This window comes from Ambystoma mexicanum, chromosome 10, assembly GCF_040938575.1.
Source record: "Ambystoma mexicanum isolate Mex_15411 chromosome 10, UKY_AmexF1_1, whole genome shotgun sequence".
Lineage (NCBI taxonomy): Eukaryota > Metazoa > Chordata > Amphibia > Caudata > Ambystomatidae > Ambystoma > Ambystoma mexicanum.
In genome coordinates this window covers 181699772-181720058 of record NC_090932.1, presented here as the reverse complement: position 1 = coordinate 181720058, position 20287 = coordinate 181699772, and the positions used below count along the sequence as shown (strand labels likewise).

General features: G+C 45.4%; 1 protein-coding gene across 8 annotated transcripts in view; it reads right to left on the bottom strand.

The window, feature by feature from the left end:
- ANK1 (ankyrin 1) overlaps positions 1–20287 on the bottom strand; it is a 2823483-nt gene that overhangs the window by 1231593 nt on the left and 1571603 nt on the right. For all 8 annotated transcript variants that reach the window (XM_069617665.1, XM_069617670.1, XM_069617666.1 and 5 more), the window contains one exon: positions 14676–14772. In XM_069617665.1, coding sequence (XP_069473766.1) covers positions 14676–14772 — 97 coding nt within the window. The remainder of the gene's footprint in view (positions 1–14675; positions 14773–20287) is intronic.

Genomic DNA, 20287 nt, shown 5'->3' with positions numbered 1-20287 from the left:
CATCTGTGCCCGAACTTCCAGGAACTGTTACCCCCTTTTCTTCTTTTTGTTGTTGCCCTTAATGTGCTCACCCTAGTTTTTCCACATTCTTCCTTCCCTGCTGGTGGAATTCCAACAGGGCTTTCTTTTGTTTCTTGCCATCCTTCTAGCTGCCTGGACTAGCGTTCCTTACAGGACTTCTTCACCTGCAGTTGCTGGTCCCGTGGTTACATTACAGTGGCCCAAATGCCTACGAAACAGGGCCCAAATGTCTACGAAACAGGGCCCTCTTCATCTTCCTGACATTAATATCCGAGTGGCTTGCTGCGGCTCAACTTGAGCTCCATCATGGTTCATCTAGGGTTGCCTCTAGCTGTGGCCTCCACCATGGGTCTCCTGTTGGTTGTACTACCCTGCGTCCCCCATCTGAGGTTTGACCTTTGCTTTGCATTGTTTCACTTGTCTCAAGGGATGCACTGGGACCACTGCCTCTTTTGCTGCCCCACTGAGCCAGTTTCCTATAGTTATAACCATTTTCCTCCATCCTTTCAAGACTTCACATAGGCCTAGCACTTCCTTATTAAGCTAGCCTTCTAAATTGTGGGGTTCTTGGACCGAGATGGAATCTGTGACTTACCACTGTACTGTGTCTTTGCTATATACTTGGTTTGTCTGTGTATTTTAAAGTACATATTTGTCATGTCTTATCAAAATGCAGTACTATTTTTCAATGTTTGTAATGCATGGAAATATGAAAGTATGCATCTTTTATGTTGATTGTGGGAATGTTGTCAGCTTGTTTTAGTATTGAAAAGACATCGTAAAGCAGGGATCTTTGTACTTTTAAAATATTAAGTGACTTCAGATCTAATATGGTCCACAAAGTTATATCTTTCTTTAGTTAAGGAAGTATGTTGAAGAAATGCCCTTGTACTCGTCTACTGGGACTTTCCTGATGGCCCCCTTATGTAAAAATGCCTCTACTTCTGCAAGCATGTTGACAGGTCTTTGCGTGAACTGGATACAATACCCTTGACATACAGGTCCTTCCCCCACTTGGCCAAGGCGATTGCCTCTCATTCATGGGCATTACGTGAAATTCTTGCCCTGACTGGAAAAGTAATATTTTGATGTGGGCTGTCCCCTTGTGGGTTCACCCCTTCCTCTTCCTTGTGATTTCCTGCTGCCACGATACTGGCCTTGGCTGTAATAGATTTGTTCACATGTTTGTAAGTTTTGTTTTTATTTGGAAATTGTATGATTAATGGGATTTTAAAGTATGAAGTTTCTTCTGATGAGTGCTTGAAGATTGAAAATGCTGCCAAATAACGCTTTATGGTTCCAATCTGGAGCCCCAGATTTGCTAAGTGCAACAAAAAGGATGACAACATAGGTGTATCGCATTTAAAAAGTTCCACATTCTTATCCCTGCACCAGCTGCTGAATTTGTTCCAACGGCAGCGGTACAAGGATTTGTTGCTGGTCTTTTGGCCGAAAGCAAAATCTCCATTACATCATCCAGGAGGTCCCAATCCTTGTATCTCAACCTCTCAGAAACCGTGCGTGAAGGTTGAGTATCTTGACTTCTCAATGGGGAACCCGAACCTCCTCTTACGACAGAAGGTCCTCTCTTTGTGGAAGACGCATTGGAGGGCAGATGGACATGTCCAGAAGGTCTGGCTACCATGTCCTCCAGGCCCAATCCGGGGCAATCAGGATCATGGGTTTTTCCGAACTTCCTCAACCTTCTGATCACGCGAGGAATGACGGGGGCTAGAGGAAACGGAAATCCCCCAATCCACCTCATACGCTTCTCTGAATAAATTCCCTGGAGCAGAATAGGTTGCACTTCCTGTTGACACTGGTTGCGAACAGATCCACTGAAAGGGTTCCCCAAAGCGCAAAGATCTCTAAAAATACTTCCTGAGCCAACTCGCATTCATGGGAGATAGTGCTCTGCCTGCTGCGAGCATCCACCGCTATGTTTTCTTCTCTGACTAGGTGACTGCCAGCAGAGAGATTCCTTATCTTAGTGCCCAAACTCAGAGCTTCATAGCTTCTCTGCACACGGACAGTGACCCTACACTGCCTCTCATGTTGAGGTAGTACATGGCCACCGTATTGTCGGTGGGGGTCGGGGATTGACATATTTCGCCACAATCTTGGCAATTTTTTAAACCAGTCTTAGGCGTCAATGGAGTCAACGGTAAAGACATAATGATTTAAATTGGATGAACCGAAATCTGTGAATAACTGAAGCATTCTGCATTTTTCTCGAAGCGAAATCTGCGCCGGAAAAACGGAACTGAAGCCAATGGGTGATGCATGTGCCACCTATACTGGTGATGATGTCGGACGGAGGTCCTCGGTGGACATCGAGTCGACAAGACCAGTGCGCAGCGCCCTCTGTTGAGGAAGAGATTTTTCCAAAGCAGCTGAAGCTCGAAAGGAAATATCAAAGATGAGGAATACAACACAATCCATTCGAAAAATGATTTCATCAGGATAACATAATTTGGTGACGTGGGAAAGCTGGGATTTGAGCACAGGTTTCCTTGTGTCCCAGTTAGCAATTTGACAGCAGGCTATATCTCCTCCCATCCCATCCCATCTTTATTTTTAGACCAATATAAAAAGGTGCCGAAGCCAGAGAATGTATTAGTAGAAGCAAGCTATTGCTGAACCAAGAGATCTGCTTTCAGAGCCAAACATGAATTGGCATGGCAAAAGACCCAGACCTTGCTTCCTGCCTCTCCAGTCCACAACTCAAATCCCTTATCTGGTCCCCTGTTCATTCACCCGCCCCCACACAACATAAGGCCCTGACTTGGAATCCTGCACCCTCCCCCCCAAGTACACATTAAATAAATGGTCACAATTATAATTATTTATGGAGTAACACTATAGATCATAAACCCATATAAGTGAGACTTTCAGACTACTGTAAATAATCAATTTCTACCTTCACATTGAAGCTGAAAATGGCAAAAAAAAAACTGTTGAAAAATACCATTTTACGTTACCACCTGCGCTGGTGGTGAACTTTGAATTGGGTGGATTTTCAGAAATGCCACCAGCAGTAGTGGTAACTTTCTCCAGTGGTATTTCATTAAAAAAAATCCACCCGACTGAATGGAGTTTACTAATAGCTGAATGCTTCATTTTTCTATGTGTGTTTTTCAAGTGTACACAACAAATAATACAATAGCCATTTCTATAACCAACATATAGTGACATCCATGGGGGCTATTCAGGGTGCTATTAGATTTGTTATGTAATGAACTCACAAGTGATCATGAAATTCGTAGGGGGAAGAGATTTTACAGAATGAAGCCAGTGACAAACTCTAATAAGATATGGACCCTTGGAAAGCAGGAATCATTTATTTATTTATTTGCATTTGTATAGCGCACTTGCAGCCCAGAGGCATTGAGGCGCTGTTACATGAAGTTGTACGAAGATTTGATTAAATGCCAGCAAATAAGCGTTAGCAGGCTTGGTAACAAAAACAAAGGGTGTTATCTTTAAACAAAAAGCTTGGTTTTGATAGCTTTGCGGAATGCTAGGCGGGAATCAATCATACGTAAGTGAGTAGAAAGAGCATTCCAATGTGACGTGACCATAGTGGGGAAGCTGGAACCACCCGCACAGATTCTTTGTGACTTAGGCATGGTAATCAGGTTGGTGTATTCTTTCCTCAAAGGCCTGGAGGAGGAGTGCTTAACAATTCTTTGGACCAAGTATGGGGGTGCCAGGTCGTGAAGGCACTTATGTGCAAAGGAAAAGTTTTAAAGACAGGGAGCCAGTTGGATGATAAACTGATGTGGATTATAACAGACCAATGGTGTATGCAGTGCAGTTGTGCCAACTTTACCATGGCACATCCACTACATTGTTAATTCAAGACAAGTGCCTTGCTCCATCTATACAGAAGTCAAGTAGGACTTGCAGAAGTCGGTTCTACTGAGGCAGGCTGGATTTGGGAGGATTTTGTCTTTTTTGATTATTTCTTTTTAACATTTTGCAGTTATGGTTCAGGCAGCAACAGTCCAGCTAGCCTTGAGGGCAATCCCCCCCCCCCGAATGAGGGGTGGACCAGGTGGCCACCTTGCCAGATATCTACTAGAGGGATAGGACTTTGATAATCAACCAGGGTTGACCTTCCCCTCAAAAGATGAGCCTGAAGTCCTTCTTGGGTATTCTTGCCTCTTAACTTGTAGGCGTCAAGAACAGCGGAAACCAACCATCAAGCCAGAGTCACCTTTGATGCTGCTGAGCTGGGTGTTGCACTGCCAAAAGTCATGGAACGTGGAGAAGTCTTGCCTTTGGTCCTATTGAACATGACAGTGCAGTCTTGTCTGCTTCTGAAGTAGGACTCAGAAAGTGCACAGGAAGTGAGATTTACTGATTTAGATGAAGATTGACACAATCTTTGGCAGGAAGGTTGGATGGGTCCCGAGAACCACTTTCTCCTTATGGAAGAGGATAGAAGGCTCTTTGTTGCAGAGGGACATTAAATCAGTAATTCTGCAGGCAGAGGTAATGGCCACTAGAAAAACCATCTTAAGAGTCATATATATCGCAGATATGTGGAAGTCATTGGCTCAAAAGGCTTCTGCTTAAACACACAGAGCACCATGTTCAGAACCCAAGGAGCATGTAGTCTCCCCTTTAGCGGTAATAGTCTAGCAAGACCATTAACATATCCCTTAACAAAATGGTTCAAAATGGAAGCAGTTAATAATCTTGTATTCAGGTATGCTCCGATCACCTTCAGGTAGGTTCTGCAGCAATGGATGGCAACCTGTTGCAGTCAAAAAGGTGATTAATGAGAGCATATCATTGATAGTCACTTCTAGTGTATTCGTATTTTTCTGAAATATGAAAAAAGTGCAGTTAAAGGAATACTGACATCTAGTTGACCCTTTCCTTGCTGTCATGATGTTCTCCATGTTCTTCTCTGATAGCGTCTGTAAATTGGGTCCTTACTGGCCAGGATGTTAAGGAAAGCTATTGAAGGGAGGGGTAAATGACCACCACTGCCCCTGATGTAAAAGGTCATAGCACCTTGGGGGACCCGGGGTCAGAGACTTCAAGATCTGGAGGTCCGAGAACCATATTCTTTTAGGCCAATTGGGCAAAATCAGAATGAGATGACAGCCTGTCATCCATTTTTGCTTGTACTGGACCTTCAAGAGGAGAGGAAGGTAAATGCACAAAGACTCTTCCTATTCCAAAGTAGGAGTAAGGGTTTTCCCTGTGAAGTCTGGCCTTCCCTATTCACAAGGCACACAGAGGACATTTCTGGTTGTCATCCATGGCAAACAAGTCCGACAGAGCTGTACCCCATGCTTGGAAGATTGGAATCCATACATCTCTGGAAAGTACCCACTTGTGAATGTCGTACAAATGCTGATTCAAGGTATCCATCCTCACACTGTCTCTCCCACCAGATTGGAGGTAATGGGAAAAATGGACTGTTCTAGAACCAAGCCTCACATCTCCAGCACTAGAAGGCAAAGACTAGGATGTTGTCCCCTCTACTTGTTCAATTAAAACTTTGCAGTGGTATTGTGTCTTTAGATCAATACGTGTTGACTCTGTAGTAAAGAGGTGTTCCTTCATAGCCAAGAAAATGGCTATCAGTTCCACGTAGTTGACGGGTAGTTGCGCCTCTTCCGACCCCCAAAAATCATGGACCATCCAAACATCCATCACCACGTCTCAACAAATAAGAGAAAGGCAGGCAATACGGTACGCAACCCAAAATTTTGGCCTTGTCCATCCACCAGTGAAGGTCCAGGTGCGTAGCTGTCGAGCCCAGAATGAGTTTCGTCTGTGGTTGAGAATCCAGTGACCAGTGAAAGGCAAGCTACAGCCCAGACAACCTCATGTGGAACCTGGCATGATGAACCACCAGGATGGACAAAGCAATGGGGTCAAGTAACTGCTGAAACTTGACCGCAGAAAGGCAAGAGCTCTTCAAAAGGTCCTTGAAGATCGAGTGAAGATCCAGTATTCTTTCAATAGAAGGGAAGACTCTCGCCACCCGACAGTCCCAGATTAGGCCAATGTTTTGCCGCCTCTGTGTAGGATAGAGGGTAGATTCGCACTGATTTATAGTGAGGCCCAGAGCAAAAGGCAGTTGCAGGATGTGACTGACTGACTCCATCATCCAGGAGGGGTTGAAGCCTGGATGAGACAGTTGTCCAGGCATGGCTTAATGTGTATATCTTGAGGATGCAGAAGAGACAAATTCAGCCCAAAGGTAGGGCCGCATATTGATAATTTGTATCTTGAGAAGTGGAGGTAGTTCTGTGAAGTTTCCAGTACATTATGTGCATATAGGTATCTTGCAAATCTGATGTGCACACAGCCAGACCCCCTTCATGAGGGCCAACAGTACCTGTCCCAGAGTAATCCTCTTGAACTTTTCCTTTGGAAGGAAATTGTTGAAGCTGGAGAGGATGAGAATGGCCCTCCATCCCGCCTTGTCCTTCCTTGGGAGGGCACACATTCAGGAGAAATAACTCTGCCAAGGATGTCCTGGAGGGATATTTACTATTGTATCAAGCTTCATCTATTTCTGAAGCCCTTCCCCCAAGTTCGATGAAAATTGTTGGTGAAGAGGGAGGGAAATATAATGGGAGCCTGTATCTGCATCTCACAACCTAGAACGTCCAAGGATATGTGGTTATCTACTTATAAGATGTTGGCCCTCATTACAACTCAGGCGGTAAGGGGTTTACGGCGCCGTAAACAGCGCCGACCTTTACCGCCTGAGTACGAGGTCCCTTAGCGCCATGGCGGACTTAACACCTGCTTTTAGCAGGTGTTAAAATCCATGGCGCTAAGGGACCATGGAGTTAATTACGCCACCGTAATTTACGGTGGCGTAATTAGCGCCTTCCCCACTCCCATTATGCCCTATGGGGCAAAAATGGGAATGGGGAAGGGTAAATGGGGATTGGGGACTTACCGCCCCTGCCAACCTCGGAATGGGGCGGTAAGTCCGCCAACCACCATGGCGTAAACGTAGTTTACGCCATGGTGGTAAAGTCACGGCCCAGGCGGTAACTTACCGCCTGGGTCGTAATGAGGGCCGTTAAGTGTTACCCATGCCCAAAAGAAGTGGGATGCATCTAGACCATTGTCATTTCAAACTGTGGGCGTGTCACCCTGATCTTGGTCGCAGTGCCAAAAAATGCTTTTGTTGTACGGGTTCTTATCCTATCCTGAGAGCCAGAAGCCTGACCCATCTGTCTGTATTGTGCACATGAGCTAGTAACCTCTTTATGTTGCTTGTGCATTCAATATTCTGTTGAGAGGCAGAGGAAGATTGTGTGCTCGGCTTGGTGATAGTAGAGAGACATTTTGTGGTGAGTGTGTTGGTCTTCTTGTTGAGCTTTTAATCCATAAATAGATAGACAATGAAACGCCCATCAAATGGAAGAGGCCTGATATTTTTTTGTACCTCCTTCAGACGTTTGCTGCTTTTAAGCCAGGCAACCCTTTTCATATCCAGGCCCAAGTCCACGTCCACATGCTAGTGGCAGACTCCAGGATATCAGGCACAATAACGTTTGCCTTCCTTACATCAGCAAAAAAATTGTACTTTCAGTACCCCAGATCTGCTGCTAAATTCTTTAGCCCGGTGCAAAATAAGAGCACTGTTGCACTATACATCTCTGCCCATTTGTGTTCAAGGCCTTTAACACCCTACTCGAAGATGTAAGGGTGGTAATGCCAGAGGCAGAAATTGACAAAAAGGGGGATCACCCTATGCCAAGGAAGCAGAAACTATGTCTCACTGTGCTGGGGGTGGGTTTGAGCCGACACACAGCTTCTCAATTGGCAGCAGTCTGTATCGCATGTCCAGCTTCTTGTTTGTGGTGTCATATTGTGATTTTCCCAGATACTTCAAGCTTCTCCCAGTATATTGGGTTCAAGCCGAATCCTGCTCTTGCCTGGCTTGCAAAATAGTATGTCTGTCAGCAGTCCTGCTTCCTTCCACCAATGGAGAGTCCAGTAGAGAAGGTTTAAGAAACCCCATTATGTCTGATGCGTTCATGGAAGACTTTTATTCGTCTTGTTCTGCCTCGTACCAACATCGAAAAGCTAGTCAGACGTTTTGACGATCTTGTCCTGTGTAATAGCATATGAGGAAGATGCAGGAGTTAAAGCCTCCAGAGCCTGAACAGATGCTCTGGCCCTCCACCAAGGTAAGGCTGCCTGTAGTTACAAGCGTGTGTCGCTGTAGAAGGAGCCAAAGACTTCATGGATAATAGCCTTAAAAAGGCTCTCATATCCAGGCCGCTGAAGAAACGATGGAACCGGTTCATAAGGGACATCCACTGTTCCACTCTGATAGAGAAAATCGGCTATTGTGGCAAGGCCTGCGCACTCAACTCCACTTTATCAGGAAGGGGCCAATGCTCCTGACGCTGGGTGGCAGAGACCAGAAGGGCGAGTTCAGAAAGGGCTCCCGCATGGGGACCATCAACTGAATGCAGGGCACAAAGGAATGTGTGAACAGGTGCTGTTCTGAGCACCAAGGAGGTAGAATGGGAGTTTGTAGTTCAGAAGAAGGAGAGACTGGTGGTTCAGTTTCCTCGCTGTCTGAAGACTGCCTCTGCACAGCAGAAACATGACTGATGCTTTCTTTTTCGCTGGGTTCCCCAGTTCATGTGACCTGCACATGAATCTCTAGTCTTGTCTCGAGAGGCGCAGGTTGTGTCGCCACAAAACCACAGCTTGCAATGTGCGCTGGTGCAATTGCTGTGGAGAAACATTTGGACTTGGGGTCTTCACAGGGTTCCTTGGCCAGAGGCAAGAGCCCAGTGTGGAGGCGCAAGTGCTTAGCATGATGAAGGGCCTTGGAACCGGAAGGGTCTCGAGAATGAGAGGCACTGTCTACAGTTTTTTTGTCATCCCTCCCATGCAAGCACATCAAAGCCTTAATCTTTTTGTACATCTTGCACAGAGGGCTGTGGCCCCTCCGAGTCCAGCTCCATTGGAGTGAGTTGGATCAGGGTTCTGCATGGTTTGCGCAGTGAGAAGATCTCTCCCTGCCGGGTGGGTAACTTGTGGGCACACCGAGCTGGGTACAGTGGAAATCCTGTGCAAAACCACAGACATGGGGCTGCGTGATCCCGCTTGAATGGGCAAGAGTAGGTAGGGAGCACCCTTATGACACAGAGGAAGATGGAGAAGGGTGTCAGGTGCCCTGGTAATAATGGTTCACTTACCTTGGTTTTAGATGTCTTTGAGGCAGTGAAGTCAATGTCCTGTGGGTGCATCTGCCAAGTAAAAAATGGCCTGAAAAAGAATCAAATGTGTTGCATAGATAGGTGCCACCCATATGAATTTCCTTGAGAGAGTAGGCAAAGTTTGTGTCGGTCGGAAGAGGAATAAATCCATGGACATCCTGCACAACTCTTGAACTCGTTCAATATGTGATGAAGAAGAATTATAAAATGTGGGTACATCAAGGCACAGCTGCAGAGCAAGCAAAAGCCTGTCCTGTCTGCCATGGAGAAAGGGACTCACAGTTAGGCAGGGCACATGGTAGAGCCGCTGTGCATGGGCATCTGCATGTGTCCATGCTGGTACCTGCTGGAAACCTCTAAATTCTAATGTTTGGCATCCCCATTCTGTGGGTCATACCAAAAGTATGGAGGAAAGACAAAGGGTCACAATAGTATGTTGATGAAGTAGCCATTTCTGGTGCAAAATAAGTAATATGTTTCAATTTTGCTTCCAAGTAAACTTGCACATGTACTCTAACAAATTCCCCTGCCTAACACTTGGGATGAAGGGTGACCTACCCATGGGATTCTTGACCCTGGAGCGATGCAGGTAGGATCTCGTGGCCTATCCCACCAAACAGCAATCATATGGTAGGGGCTTGTCACAAGGAGAGTGCCCGATCCTGTCACTTTGTGGAACATTCTTGATATGAAGATTTCTTTAAACACAGGGTATAGTGATCCCCAGGCCATGCATAGTCCTGAAGTTGTGAAATTCCAAGCCCTCAACAAGACGCTGATAGGGTATTTGGAAAGTCTGTTAAAGGGAGATGAAACAATGGAGCATACAGATCTCCTGCGCATGCATGGAGTGAGATTCAAAGACTGCGACAAGCTACTAGAAAGGCTTTGTCTATGGCTCTATGTACATGTAGGAGAGGGCAAGATGCGGCAGATCGGTCACGGACTATGAGAATATAACCAATGACATTTCGGAACACAAAAACTCACAAACAATGCCATTTAAGCAAGGGCAATCCTTCTAGGCAGGACCAGGCTCCTACATAAAGCACAAGTGGTTTCAAATGAGTGTGGGCATGTGGAAACAGTAGCGGTCCAGTGCAGTGCAGGAGTGTTTTTGGAGGTAGAAGCAGAGGGATGAGGTGGAGCTGGAGAAGACAGAAGAAGGCTCTAGTGAGTAGGCTAGATAGGAGGTGGAGAGCAGTGAAAGTGTGATAATAAAGGTGGAGGTGACGAATAAGAAATTGGGGAACATCAAGAGGAAGGCGGAAAGGAAGAACGGGTTTAAGTAGGTGTGTAAGGAGTAGAAATAAGATTTGGACAAGAGTCAAAAGGTGTTAAAGAGACAGAGCAGTGGGGAAGGGCGGCAAACACCTCAGAGGAGGAGAGGTGGAGAGTCATACACAACAGGGGCTTAAATAGACAAAGAAAAGGAGCAGGCATACTACAAGACAGAGAAGAGAATTGAGGAGGTGTGAATATATGTGTTTGTGGCTCAGCATCAAGCAGGTGGTGAAGAAGTCAAGAGTGGAGTGCAGTGAAGAGGAGAGGGGACGTGGAGGTTCCCTAAGGCATGGGATTGTCCCTTCTCATCCAGGAGGTAAAGGTAGATGGGGTGTTGGAGAACAGAATCAGGTACCTCAGACAGGGAGAAGAGAAACCATATCGAACCCAGCAGTCAGAAAATTCAGGTGGCCTGGACCCTGATCGAAACCCTTGGGCTTGGCCTGGCAGCACTCAGCTATCCCTCTTACTGCTGCCTATGCCTAAGGAGCTAGCACATTTATGCCCTAAACCTCAGGTGCAAGGGTCCCTTGAGAAACTAAGAAACCAGGCTAAGAAGGAGAAGCCCCAATCTGAATAGAAACCAGGGAGCAAAAAAAGAAGCCCATGGTCACTTAAACCCCCAGACTGTGGGTAACTAAAAATCGAAAATTACTTCTGGGATGAGATCCCGAATCGATGGGACTTTCTGTTGCACAAAGAGAACTGTTATTGGAACCCAGAGGCTTTGGATTTTTGGACGTTACAGATAAGCCATCCTGTGATTATGTTGCTGTTTCTTTAGTTGACAGAAGCCTTGTATTCATCCTCAATACATGTGCCTTTGTTATATTTGTAATCTTCTGGGCCTGTCTCTTATTGATTCCACTCAACTTCATGACAGTACCCAGGATGAGTCTCACTTTAGTGGTGGTTGGTGGTGTTTTAAAACAAGAGGTGGGGCAAACCTTTTACCAGCACTGAAAGACAGTGCCTGTTTCAGTACCACTTACAGTACCAGCTGCTTTCCCACCCAGTGCTTGGTTTGTAAATAAATAAGTGCCAGGGCCCAAATAGTTTCAAGCACGTCTGTGGCATCTCCGGGCGGAAGCACAAAACCCACTGCTTCCCGCACCCACTACTACTCCCCACAGTGTTAACACATTTGGGATTGGAGCTGCAACTTTCACCAGCTCATAGTAGGTGATGTGTGCAGCACCCAAGACATTTGAGCGATTTGCAAATGGCAATCAAAATAACATAATCTAACATAGCAGTTCTGGCTTGAAATGTTACATCAAATGTTGAATTGCTTCTTTAAACACATCATCCTCATTATTAATTTCCTCTGATTCTGAAGGTAGCAAATGGAATATGTCTCTATATCCAATGAAAATATAGCAAAAGTGTTTCTTTCATATAGTAAAGGGATGGGCAAATATAGACACAATCATTACTGTATTGATGAACATGTCTGTCAAACACCTCAGCAAGATCTGCTATAGATTGGCACTCAGCGCAGGCACTCATCCTTAGCCATGGATTTTTTTCCTGCCCTTATCTCTCTGGTGGTGCTGTTGGCTGGCAACTGTGCTGTTGTCTTCTGTGTACCAAGGGCCCTCCTAGTAGCACTGATAACTGTGTTGCATCGATTACAGTCATGTGCTGATGTGTGATGAAGACTCAGTGAGTTGGCAGCCTGGCACTCGCAGATGCATTTGTACACCCAAGGCTGGCTGCATACCAGAAGAAAAAGGGGAAGCACCCATCTTCTCACAGCCCTGCATGTGCCTACTGAGTCTCCCCGCCTGCAGAGGTGCAGCAAAATCAGCATCATACTGACACTGGCACAAAGGCATGTGGATAAACACCTATTCTCTGAACTAATGAGCTGTACCTGGTACTACGTCTGTATAGCTGCTGCCCACGCAACACACCTGAGGCACCCACCCTGCTGCAGCATTGTTGTGAGTTGCTACAGTAGCAGGTTGATACCAATGTCATCTAGGCTAAATAGAGCAGTATGCTGGCATGACCAGCACACGCTCCCAGAGCTTCAACTGCTGGCACATTGATATTCATGAAACTGGATGACTAGCACAACAGTACTGGTGTTGCTGGCACTGCTGCTGCTTGTTTTGTGACTAAGAATGACTTACAATTAAAATATAAAGTTGCCAAAACGCCATATTATAATTGAACTGAGTCTGTGGTGCTCAGAAATAAGTCTGGCAGTTCAGCCCTGCCAAACACAACCACACATTAAGCACTGTTCCCACCAAAAAATGGAACTGTTCTTTGGCAGTGTCTGTCAGTGAGTCCTAAAAGTCCTGGGTGCTATCACTGCAGAGAAAAAACAGGAGCTTAGCAAATATACGTTTCTGAGGCACATTGCATGGTTGATTGCAGTGCAGGTCAGACACTGAGAATTGGCTGCTACAACAGATGCGTCTTTTGCACCAGGTCATATGCAGCATGTTGCACAGTGAGGCATAGATGGAGAAAAGAACATTTCTCTTTCTAGCCAATCAAAACAATAAATCTTCTACCGAAAAGAGGGAGGAGACAGCTAGAAAGGCATTTTTCTAATCTCCATATGGGTGGAAAAAGTAAGAAAGAAATTAAGGCTGATTTGTGGAGGGGTGTGGCGTATAAACAGCCCTTTTTAAGATCTAAAAGTGATTACACTTCCTTCAGAATGTGATTTCCAGTATGTAATAGGAGAATAACCCAATTAGCTGGGAACAATGGACAGAACGCCAGAGTGTGTCCATCACACCAAGATACATACAGAGCAGCAACACATATGACAAAAGTATACCATAACCACACCATACAGAATCATACCAGCACTGGACGGGCCCAGATCAACACCAATAAAGGTAGAAACCATGGCAAAACAACATAAGACAGAATCAGACCAGCAGGAGAGGACACAGAGCCAAGCCAGCATCATACAAGGCAGAGCAAGATCTGTACAGAAGGTGACACAGGAGCAGACCAGCACTAAACATAACACAACTGGACCAACACAGAGTTTGACAGAACTGGACTAGTAACAATCATGGTTCTAAGAAGGAGCTGTGAGACCAGCCAGCTACACATTTTCACACCTCTTCTAGGGCTTATTTTAATTGACTCTTTGAATAACCTAAAATCATGATGCTTCATGAATTGGAATTAAACAGTTAAGAGTCTATGTGCATGTGTACTATCAGATGAGCGACATGCAGCTCTACAACCAAACGTGCCCTCGGGTGAGTGATTGGTTCCTAGTCCTGGCACATAGTCCAGTCATACAGTCCTGGAACGTTCACTTGGGAATGTCCCATTCCACTCCACTGAGAGCCAGCATCTTCAGGGGATCATGGTTCCCCAAAAATGCAGCGTGTCCCTGTGCTGGTCAGTTTTAGGTGTGTTTACATAGAATGTCCACCATCCTGAGACCATCTAGGCCTTTTCTGGCAAGGTAGCTTTTATAGGTGTTTTCTGAAGCTAATGATTTGATTTAAGATACTAGGATTGGCATAGGTGATTCTCTCTGACAGTCCCTGGAGCACTACATTTTGGGATGATAGGATTGGCTCATAATCAACAAGTATTGGTCTAGCTCACAGTTCCTGGATTCCCAGGTCCTGGGGTTAGTCCTGGAACACAGCTGGCCACTGGGGCTCTTGGACACAAACACTGATGTCCCAAGGCTCTGAATCTTCAGACAGGCATATTCATGGCAGGGGTGGCTTTTACTTACAGCCTCTGATTTCTTATATCTCAGAATGTTTTTTGGGGAATACAGAGACAGTGGTTGCTCCAGCATATGCTATTGGGGAAACAGGTTTTGGGGTGGTTCGGCTGGAGTATCTTGGCAGCAGTTTGTTTTGCTGATATTACCTGATATCCAGGGTTTTGGGTTGGATGGATGGAAAGGCCTATGTATAACAGGAACGTTTCCCATTGGTAGGCCTTGATCTATGAGGTCTTGGGATGGTTGGATAGGTATAGCTATCTATTTCAGACCCCAGGACAGGCATATCTGCAAGTGGTAGGTATATCAGTCTGCCAATGGAACCCCAGGTCTCAGGGAGGCGGGCCTGGCATGTGGCTGGCATGGGATGGTTCTTCAAGACACAGTACTGAGGTTTTCTACTCCCCAGCATTTCTTACGCTTGGTCCAGTTTGGGCATGAACTCCAGAATCTCCTTCTCCTCGTCCTGGTCCATGGAATCCTGGTGCTCATGTCGAGGGCCCATTAAATCCTCCCCTGAAACCGAGAAAGGGACGTGTGAGAGAAGAGCAGGACAGAAGGTATGGCGCATTAACATAGGATTAGATGGCATCCCTGATGTAGGGTGCTCCCGAGTAGGGAACAAGGCCTGATTGATGTACAGAGAACCAGGGCGCGGCACTCATTTGAGCACAGTGAAAAGAGACCACCCACAGTTTTAAGTCTGCTCTAGTAAAATGTTCAACTTTGGTAACTAACTGGGCCTGACCCTTTAGGACACAATGGAACAAAAAGCAGCACTCATCCTAAATCTTGATTCTTCTTGGATGGGATATGGGTTTCTTGTTAGAGTAACATTCTGCAGAAAAGATCCTTAAAGTCACTGCACAGGGCATGTTTGGCCTAGCATATAGCTGTTACAATCAAATGAAAGGGGGCAGGCATTACCTATTTCACTGTTTTGTGTGTGCTACTCTTTCCCTTTTACCCAATTCACAGTTACCAGGAGATGAGGTGTGGGGTTGAAATTACTTCCTTAGCAGTCTTTTGCTTCACTTACTTTCCTTATGAGTTGTTGTGGCTTCTGGGGTGCGAATCATAACTATTTGTGATCTAGTGGGATAAAATAGATACAGAATTTGTACTAAATTGGAATGACTGGCATTGTGGCGAACCCCAGTTTTGTGCTTGATAGGAATGTCATTGAACAATAGCGTGTGCTTCATTTGTGATAGTAGAGAACCACAATGTACTCTCCAACTTGACATGAGTAAGCCACCCTTGGTGTTGTACAAGGAGTCAAATAGTTGAAACACTAGGTACTCTGTGAGTGTCGGTGTTGGGTTGCAGTGTGGTTGCCAGTGTATTTTTCTCTGTGATTGTTTGTGTTTAAGCTGCTCTCTAAATACCTGGGTCTGGCTTCTCTATTATTAATATTAGTGTCAAGCTTCTGGGGGATTTCCAGTTTCTGACTGTTCTGTATGTACCAGTTTCTGATTGGAATACTTATTTACTTGTGAATCCCGTTCTTCATCCTAGGTATCTTCACTAAATTCATACATACTGAATATTGCTGCCTCTGTGTGCGGAATCCCGGAATGCTTATTATTGCAAAGAAAACTCTCCTTATAATTGTAAAATGTAATAATCTTCACATGTGTGTGTGGGGTTGTGTATTTTATATAAATATAGCATTACTTACCAATGTATTGTCTTTCTCTGGCTTGTATCTGCTTAGAGTGACATGTTTTACATATGCTGTAATCTAGTGTTTGGTCTGGAGTATTACAGTTTGTTTTTCTCAAAACCGGAAAAGGGCATCGACAAGGGGGTTCCTGTTACACTATCCCTACTCTGGATGTACAGATACCGGTGATCCCTCACGCATCAACGCCCTCCGATTGTTTGTTTTTCTGACATGACTTGCACCATATGAGTCTGTGTTTCAGCTACCATGTGGGAAGGCTTGGGGGTGTATATGATTTTAAGAAAACGCAAACCATAGAAAGCCTATTACTGGGTAAGTAATGTGTGCCTGCTTAGGCTTGTGAATCCACTTAGATTGCTTAGAATACATAGCAATACCTGAAGAAGGTGCTGGGTGAGCTGAAAGAACAGTTGAAAAAAACATGTTTTAATATTGCTTGGGCTACCTGTGAGTCTGGTCTTGCTCGTTTATCTACACAAAAGTGATGTGTGAAAATGCAGACTGAGCTTATTGTTGCAGCTTTGCAAACTGCATCTAATGGAATGTGTGTAATGAAGACCAGTTCTGCTGCTGTACTACTTGTGGAGTGAGCTTTGGGAGTGAAAAGAAGAGGTTTGTGTGACAATTTGTAGCAGTATACAGCAAACAATACACCTTATTATGGTGAATTTAGTTACTGGGCCTCCCTCTCTTTCTGTAGCAAAAGACGCAAAGAAGGGACTTGTTTAACGTAGTGCTGGTTTTGCTTAAATGGAACATTACTACTCTGCATACAAAAAGCGTGTGCAGTGCTCTTTCCCCTATGTTCTGTATATTTGGAAAGAAGACTGGCAATTGATTGGTTGACATGAAACCTTGGAAAATACTTAGGTGAGGATCATGGATGAGTTCTAAAACACTTTGTGTTTGTGAATTATGATGAAAGGTTCCTCCACTGAAAGTGCTTGAAGCATGCTTACCCTTCTGATGGAAGTTATGTCAATGCAGAACGCTACCTTGTGTGTGAGTTCTTTAAGAGAAGTCTTGTGCATAGGTTCAAATGGTGCACCGAAAGACTTGACCACTGGCACCTTCCACCATGGCACCTTTCATTGTGAGATGGTGTATGTCACTAGCACTATGTGTACTTTAAGTGAGTGTCACAGATGGCTCAGAGAATACCCTAACTTCCAGAGAAGGTTTAAGGGTTTTTATTGAAGGTTTCAGCGGGTGCTAGGGCTGCCCCTCTTCCAACTAGAAATAGCTTTTTCCACTCTAACCCAAGTGTCCCTATTACCGGGTTACTATATATAGAATATTGGCCCTTATTGTTTCATTTCTAGTCTAGCTGGTTAGGATCACCTAAAGGCAATAGCTTTATCTATCTAGACTTCCTCAGGGACTTCCTAGACTTGCTCTACAATATCATTTGGTTAGTAGCTACCAGAGGATCTGGGGAGGTGCCTTCAGACGCCACCCCACTCAGTCTTCTTTCTCTCGCGCCCTAACGTTCCTCTCCTTACCTATATATACCAGTCTCCTCTCTCTACTCTCCTCCTCACTACTCCACCCACTTCCTTCCTTCTACTCTCTGTGTCTTCCCTCTCTGTCACTCCGATGTCTCATACTCCACTGACTACCTGCATGTACACTTCAATATTACTACTCCCTTTTTCACACTACTATTCCTTCCTAGACACTACTACTCCATCTTCCACACTACTCCCTCCTCCAAGCTACTACTTCCTCCTCCACACAACTCTTTCCTCCACTCTGTTGCTCCTTCCTCTACACTACTACTCCCTCCTCCCTCCTCCACACTATCACTCCCTCTTCCACTACTTCTACCACTTCACCCCACTCACACAAATTTCACTCTCACATCCACTTCATATTCACTCTCTACCCTCCCTCTAGTATCACTTGCTAATCTTACACACACACACTCACCAGTCAATACTGCTTGCTCTCATGAACAAACACCTCACCTCTTTAAAAATCGCTTTCACACGCCAATCCACATTCTTCCTTTTGCTTGTCTCTTTGTCTGCTACATCCTCCTACTCTGACCTCACCCAAACAATCCACAGCTTCCTGTTTCTTGAGGTCACTCTTAACCCCCTCCCAATCCTCTGATTGGTACTCAGATCCTGGCCAATATGGCCTTGCGTTCCCCATCTGGGAGGAGTCACAATTACAGATAGTTTTAAAGAGCTAGTTAAGCCCCACCCCTTTTCTCTGCATGGTTCCCCTGTGCTGTAAGAATGGCAGCCTGTGCTGCAAAGTGTCTGAGTTTGTGTTAGGGGCCAGTGGCTCTGTTACCCTCAAGGTAAATGCAGTTCTGTTGAGTGATTGCCACTCTGCTTTAGTCCCTGGTGGTCTAGGACTGCTGCAGCATTTTTGCTTCGGTCCGCGCCGATGCTGGGGAACAGAGTGTAGCGTTTGAAACAGCCATGTATGAGCTCTGGTTCTTCGTTCACTGATGATCTCTCTTCAGGCGGCATCTGTACTTGATCACTTGGGGCCTAGAATACCCAAGTAGGAGCCCAGGCTCCCCTATTGTTGTCCCTCTTTCTCTCTCTGGCTGGAAACTGGCCTTGGATCGTGTGAGTCTTGGAACAACCAAGTAGGAGTTCTGGCTCTCATTGGCTCTATCTTCGGGTGGGATCTGGTCTTGTATCATGTGGGTCACTGATGGGCTGCTGTCCTGTGGGTGGTATCTCCCGATAGTTGCTCCTTCTCTGCCATTTTTAGAAAAGAAAGGGAGAACTTGCTCATCATCTCATGCCTCTTCAGAGATGGTACTGCACATGTAAAGGCTGGCATTTGGCGGAGGTGATAGGGAATGGGGACCTCTCAACTGCCACCGGCCCCCTCTGGGGTAGTACTTTCTCTGGCTTCCACCCTGATAGGCCTCTCACTGCAGGCTGAGAGGACTTGCTAATGCCAAGGTCAGGTTATCTTGTCACATAAGGCTAAATCAAGGAGATAACGCAGGTAAATTACAATGTATGCAGATGAGAAATCGATAGGATTGATCGGTTTCTTTGTGAACCAAATTTCAAACCGCTTTCATTTATTGAAGTAACAGTGTCTTGTGGTTGGTTTCCTTACCTCGCTTGGAATTTCCATACATCGCTGAGGTAAGTGTAAGTGGCCAAACTCTATGAACTCAGGAGCCAGGCTGCCAAATTCATAGTCTGTGGATTTGGGTGTGCTATCTCCTTATGATCTTGTGTCAGAAGGGTGTGCACTGGATGCAACTCGATTGGTGGGCACAATGACATGCGCAGGAGATGTGGATACCACACCTGTCTCTGACCCACATTGGAGCAATGAGTATTAGAGTTAAGCTATCCTGTGCTCGTTTGTGAATTATTCTGAACAGCAGAGGTGCTGAAGAAAATTATATGCAAATATCCCCGACTAGTTCATCCATTGCGTGTTACAGACGGACCCCTGCGGTGCATACCTGGATGCAAAGGGTGGATATTTTCAGTTTACTTTAGTCACAAGTAATTCTATTCCTAGATGACACCATGCTTTGAAAATATGTTTGATTATATTTGTGTTTAGTTCCTATTTGTGTTCTTGAAGCAACACTATGCTTCCGCAAGGCAACTGTGCACTCCTGGAAGGTGCTGCCCCTGGATTTAGATTTGTTGTTGTTATGCTTCAGCTAAAACATGGCGCTGGTGCGCAGTGCATTCTGGGAGCGCTCTGAGCCATGATGGATATTTACTTCATGCCGCAGTGAAAAGCTGCACGCATTTTGCTGAGAGTTAGATTCACGATGCTAAAGAAAACATGCTTTCCAAACCTGGTATGCAGTCAAGGACATTTCTGCTGGGAAAGCTAACTTTGTTATGTCTCGTTATGAGCTATGGGACTGTTTTTCGTGGTGCTTGTTTTTAGAGGAGGGAGGCACTTTGCTCCTTGAGGGTACTGTCGGTTGACCCAGCTGGCAACCAACGGCTGCTCATCAATGCGCAAGTGCGTTGCCAGAAGGTTCGAGAAATCGCCACCCCTTTTGAAGGATGCATATATGCGAAACCCCTGAGCGGTCAGGTGAGAATTCAGCCGGAGGGGGACGCTTTCGTCCGGCATACCTGTGGGTTGTTGTGCTCTCGGCCTGGCTGTTATCGGGGTATTCCAGCCGCTTCTGGCGAGATGAGGAATCCAGTTAAGCTCACGGTGATGTATTTCCTTTTGAATTCTTTGGTTCTTCTGTGATTTATTTCTATGTTTCTTCTGTGATTTATTTCTATGTTATCACTGGTTGATTCTAAGCTTTGAATAAATAGCCGTATAAGTGCTCATTATTTTCTAAGAGTGTGTGGTTGCAAGTTATTGCGTCTTCCTGCG